Source organism: Quercus robur, chromosome 11 (assembly GCF_932294415.1).
Source record: "Quercus robur chromosome 11, dhQueRobu3.1, whole genome shotgun sequence".
In the NCBI taxonomy this organism is placed as follows: Eukaryota; Viridiplantae; Streptophyta; class Magnoliopsida; order Fagales; family Fagaceae; genus Quercus; species Quercus robur.
This window is the reverse complement of record NC_065544.1, coordinates 46,915,394-46,921,393: the sequence shown is the minus strand read 5'-3', so window position 1 is coordinate 46,921,393 and position 6,000 is coordinate 46,915,394. Positions and strand designations below refer to the sequence as shown.

Here is a 6,000-nt window from a genome sequence, read left to right as displayed (position 1 = left end):
TTGACACTTGTGATTGAAGTTTGGCTAGATGGTGGCTAAATGGCCCGTACAAAGACGGGTAAACCACTTCATTTTAGTCTTCAAATTAGGGAGACTAGCATATCTGAATGAGTTTGAGTTTCCAGAATGATATGAAAAGTGAAAACAGATCGGCTTTTTAATAATTTTATTGTTGCTTGGTATGGTTGGGTAAATTGCTAGAGGCCTCTTGATCAGAGTCAGATCTGTGTTATTTGTGAAATGTAATGCCAGGGATTGGTAATATTAAAATAAATAAATAAATAAAAAACTCTAGGCATGACTCGCCATCAGTAATTTTACTTTTGCCTAAGTTTACAATTGATACTACTTTTATTATGCACCAATCACAATATGTCATTTAAATAGTTTTGAAAAAAAGTTTTGAAAAAAAGTTGCGCCCTTGTTGATTGGTGAAAGGGTCCTAGCAGCTGGGACATCTCTAGAAAGTGGTCAAATTTTGAAAATTTTGTTGGAGTTACTTGAGTTGAAATTTCAACCTAAACCCCAAGTTTCAAAAAACAATTTAAGATCCAACTCATTTTATCAGCCCAAAAAAAAGGAAAAATCAACCCAATGTGTTGAGTTGGATCAGGTTCGTCAAATTGGTGAGAGTCGAATGCATGCCTTTAATAACCAATACACTCTAGCCTGATCTCACTTGAATTGAACCTAAATCATTTTGTTACTCCTTTGTCCTTTTTTTTTTTTTTTTTTTTTTTTGTGGCTGTCCCTCAAATAAATGAAAATGTTCTTTTTTTTTTTTTTTTTTTGCCATCCTTCAAATAAATGAAAATGTCAATTTATAAGCTTCGTTTTTAATTTTTATATACAGTTTTTTAAATTTTAAATTTTTTCTTTTCTTTTTTTCTTAATTTTTTTAAAATACAAATATATTTTTGCACATTTTTAACAAAAAAATTTTCAACAAAAATCTAGATAAACAATTCAAAACTAAAAGAAGTCTAGAACCTAGAAAGAGAGGAAACTTTGGCGTTTTGGGCAAGCAACCATAACTATAATAGTTGCAGCATTACAAATTTGCTTCCACACGCACTACTACAACTTTTATCCAATTATTTTATTTTAAAAAAAAACACACACACACTTTAATCCAACTAGGCAATTATTATAAGTAAATTAATTATAAATAACTGACATGCCCATTTCATTTCTCACCCACGTTTTTCGTCACCACCTCTCTCTGTCTCTCTCTCAAATCTCAATCTGCCCGCCAATTTTTATTTTTCTTTTGTTAATTCCACTTTTTGTTTTAAAAAAAAATTTAATTCCAATTCTGACCCAATTTGACTCTCTCTATTTTGCTTCACCTATATAAACTCGTACACAGCCTCCATTTCTTTCTCTACAAGCTTTTATCGTACTCGAAGAAAATCAAACATTCATGGCTCTCTCTAAGCGCGTGCTTCGATTAGTAGCCAACTCCAACTCCAATTCCAGCTTCCGATACCTCAATACGTCGTCGTCTTCACCTTCATCTTCCTCTTCGTCTTCGTCTTCGTCTTTGTCGTCTTTACCTCCTAATGGTTTCCATTTCAGGCAGCTCTCTGAGGCCGTCAAACCTAATCTCAGGCGCGCATTTCTCGTCGATACTTTGGCTCTGGTAATTTCATTTCTCTTTCAATTTTATTTGTGAGAATTTTTGTATTTTATCGATTTTGAGTGACTTATTTACGGTTTTTGCCATTTAGGTGAGGGGCTTAGAAGCACAGGGCGTGCCGTCGAAACAAGCGGAGGCGATCACGGCTGCACTGACGGAAGTGTTGAACGACAGTTTGGAGAATGTCGCTCATTCCTTTGTCTCGAAAGCCGAAATGCAGAGGGTAATTGCTAATACATGTGTAATTCATTCGCGCTTTTTGTCTTGCGCGCCAAGTGTTTGATGTTTTGTTTGTTTAAGAAAGGAAAATATTAGATTGGATAGGATTGGATTTTTTGGTTTTGCGTATGGCATGGCGATGATTTCTGTGTGATTTTGTGTGCAGTCTGAGATGGTGCAAGATTCAAATCTTTCGAAGTTTAAGGCCGAAGTACAGAGCTCGCAGGTACTACTAATTGTTGATTCATTTGTTTTACTTCTTATAAGCTAATCGTGTTTGTTTCGGTTGAATAGTTGTTAATGCAATTGTTTTCTTTTATGGAGATTCTTAAACAATTTTTCAACATGTGTAACAGCAATTGTTTTATAAGCTGCTTGGGCTTTTTTTTCTGTGTTTCAAGTAGTAGGATGAGTTTATGATAACAGTAATTTTACAAATGCGAATCTAATGTCTGGACCTCTTCTGCTAGTGTCGATGAAAGAATCTATAGACAAGTGAGAAATATGGGCTTGTAGTTTGATTAATGGATTTGAGTTTTGGAAGTACTAGTTGAGTTTGGTTGGTACAATGGAAAATTTTAGAAAGTTGCGGCAGTGATCATGTCAGAATTTCAGGGCAAACGGCTGAAATGGCAAACTGAATGATTATGATGAAAGACAATATTTATGACCTTTTGGTTGATTGTATAAATTAAACGTATGAGATTAGGTTTGTTAATAAGTGAACGTTAATTATTACATCTCTGAAACTCTGAGTTTTGGATGGTAACTGCTCTTTTTTATATTCGTAAGTCCTTATGCAATGATGGAGGAAGAAGTGTTTGTTAGAGATCTGTGGACTCATTAGATGGCACATGGATGTTGCCTTTAGACTTGGTGACAACTAAAGAACTGGGAGGTGGCTATTTTGGCAGATTCATCAGATTATGCTCATTAGAATGCTCTTGTAGAGCAAGGGAGCTTATTAAGATTATTAGAGATTTAATATTGGACATTTCCATTGAATTTAGTTGGTCCTTTGTGGTTTCCTTCGATTTAATTGTTCAGCTGCAACAATCTCTTAGCTGTGTCATGTGCCTTTTCTTCTTTCAGTTACCATTAGTTGCGTTATAGCATTAATTAATCATGGCCTATTGAACAATCTCGTATATAAATTTCTTCTTATTCCCCTTTTCGGTATACAAGAAGGGAAAGAATAGGTGATATGTCTTTTCTTATTAAATTCTTACAATCGTACTATTGCTTATGAGTGCACAGTGGTCCATATGTAATGTGACTTTGAACAGTTTAGTTGTTGCTTTGAGAGAGAGAGAGAGAGAGAGATTGCTTGTTTTGGTCGTTTTGTGCCACTTCTTACTACCAATAAAACAGGGTACTAGACTACTAATTGACTTCGTTTGCCACGGTTTTGTGATTGTATTCTTCATATTAATCTTGGACAAGTATCAGAGTTCTTTTAGTTCTTCGTTACTGTACATTTTTTTTTGAAACTTAGACTCAGATCTCAAATCAACTATGGCCTCCTACCTTTCTCCCTCTCTAAACCCCTCCTTCATGCCCAAGATAATCTTGATATCTAATCCCTTTCAGAGAACTGAATTCAGTTTTGGGTACAAGTTACTACCAGACATGAGCGCAGGTCAAATTTTTAGTTTGATGTTTGGATTTCTTGTTGATTTTGGAAGATCTAGGTACATGTATCCCTATTTAAATCCCCCCCACCCCCTTTCCTTTTTTCTTCAATACAAGCAAGTAAACAAACCAAAAGAATGTGAAGAAAGAAAAGGTTGTTAAAGATGAGCAAAAAACAAATTGAAAAGGCAAGGAATTTGTTTCAATATAGTTTTAAAAAATATGGTTGCACAGACCGAAATTATTATAAGAGGAACTTGAACCATTGCTCAATTGCTTGTGACTCTGTTGTCAAAAGTCAAACATCAGCACATGATGCATATGTACTTATACATCCCCAGATCAGTAATGGCACAGGGGAGTTCCTTTTAATGGACCATAAGTAGTGACAGGACTTCTTAAAACTCTAAACTTTGTAGCAGCAAGAGTTCCTAAATTATGAAACTTCAATCCAATCTTGTTTATCAACAAAACTTATACAATATTTGTGGAAAGTTTGAGAGAAATGGAAAATAACCAAAGCTTATAATTTCTCATCTTTAATTCACATGGAATGGAGGAAGTGTGGAACAGAGAAGTTTGATGAGAGTATTGGGATAAAGGAGATGAGATGTCATTTGTTTCTATTATTTAAGGTGGACTGCTTTAGAATTCTACTTGGCACAGCTTCTTCAAAAGTAAAAAAGAGTTAGGGGGCATCTAACTTCTATCTTTGCAAATTAATTGACCTAAGGTTTTATATATTTATTTAAATGAAATATCTAAAATTTATGAGTTTGTTCGAGTTTCAGCCATTTTGATTGTTGCCATCCTCCATTCTGCAATCTTCAGTAATCAAACTTTCTTCTCCTTCTCTTTTATTTTCTTTCGTCTTTTTTTTTTTTTTTTGAGATAGGTAGATGGTGGGGAGGTGGGATGTGAAGTTCGAATCTTTTTAGTCATCTTCTGATATTGCAGTAAAGGAAAATGCTATTTATAGCTTATTATAAATATTTTCCCTGTGTGTATACCTGTGCTGTTTAAAATATGTACTAATGATCTTGTATTTTTCAAGTTCTTTCTTGCTATGGAACCAGTATTAGTATATAGGCATTGATGTATTGATTATTTCTCAAACGTCCTTCTGATAAATTCTACAGGAACATCACTTTTCTATGTTGCAACGTGAGACTGAAAAACTTAGGAGTGACATAGAGAAAATGCGCAGTGAATTGAGGTCTGTCTCACAAACTATAATGCTATTGGCTTCTGCCATCTGAATTAAATTTATTTTATTTTTTAGCCATGATACTTTCAGTGAAAGTTGTTGCTTGCTGAAACAGGTATGAAATTGACAAAGTTACTGCTGGACAGCGTTTAGATTTGAATCTTGAAAGAGGGTAAGGAAATTAAGTATAAATTTTTTCTTCTTCTTTTCCATGATGCTACTGCTGGACAGCGATTTTGTCATTGTCCCCATTATATTTTATTTATTACATCTGAGTGCAGGCGCATACGTGATGAGCTTGCCAATCAGAATGCAGAAACCTCGAGTCTCACCAACAAACTTGACAAAGTGAGTATAGCGATTGCGCTGGAAAATTTATTCTTAAAGAACCTTGATTTATTAATTAATTTGTAATTCTTTGAATCTTGTCTACAGGAAATTCATTCATTAAAAGCCCAGTTAGAAGCTGCAAAGTATGATGTGATCAAATATTGCATAGGTACCCTCGTCTCAATATCTGCAGTTGGTCTTGCTGTGCTCCGCATCTTGTTGTAGGGATAATTGTTACTTTGGCAGTTAAAGACGACACTGATGAAAATCTTGAATTCATTCTTTTCATGGCAATTGTGTGTTGGGGAAATTCAGGTTGTATTTCTTGTAATTATTCCCCAAAACAAGGCTAATCCCAGGCGGTTGGAACAGTTTTCATAGTTCCCTGTGGGATAAAGCTAAACACCAATTATTCATACAACTCCTTTTCAGATGCTATTATGTTTTGCCATATTGGAGAGGTGAAGTAGATAAATAGTTGAAAAATGGATGTCTTTATGAGAATAAATGTTGATTGCGTTGCCATTTGAGTCCCTAGTAGGGCTACTTGTTAGTGCCTGAAACCCTGTACCGATATTATTATTGATCCAGCAGCCCCAACATATTTATTTTCAAAATGCAATACTATGAAATTGAAGTTATCACTTATCTTGCATGAGATTTGTGGTTACATTGACATTCAAATGTAGTGCCTATTTTATACTTCTGTGTATGTGTGTATATATATATATATATATATATTTCAATGGTCCTCCAGTTCCTCTTGCTTTGGGGCTTGTTGTAATTGTTATATAAGATCATTGATACACTGTATTTATATGACAAGAAGGGTTTTTACTCACCCCTATTTTGTTGCTAGCTGATGAAATCAGCCTGACTTTAGGCCAACCTAAGCACGAGCCAACATCCCTTTAATCCTTCACTTTTATTGTCCTCCATTTCTCCTTATCCCTTCACCTTTAGCTAACCACGC

General features: G+C 34.7%; 1 protein-coding gene across 2 annotated transcripts; it reads left to right on the top strand.

Annotated features, from left to right (window-relative positions):
• The first annotated feature begins 1,205 nt into the window (after positions 1 to 1,205).
• Positions 1,206 to 5,535, top strand: LOC126706400 (protein FMP32, mitochondrial-like). Of its 2 annotated transcripts, XM_050405819.1 has the most exons (8): positions 1,206 to 1,497; positions 1,579 to 1,642; positions 1,731 to 1,862; positions 2,025 to 2,084; positions 4,630 to 4,706; positions 4,813 to 4,869; positions 4,979 to 5,045; positions 5,133 to 5,535. In XM_050405819.1, exons 1-8 carry the CDS (start codon positions 1,424 to 1,426, stop codon positions 5,250 to 5,252), a joined length of 651 nt encoding a protein of 216 aa, XP_050261776.1. In that variant the 5' UTR covers positions 1,206 to 1,423; the 3' UTR covers positions 5,253 to 5,535. The 2 variants fall into 2 exon arrangements, with proteins under 2 accessions (XP_050261776.1, XP_050261775.1); XM_050405818.1 differs by having other exon boundaries at positions 1,211 to 1,642.
• The last annotated feature ends 465 nt before the right edge of the window (positions 5,536 to 6,000 follow it).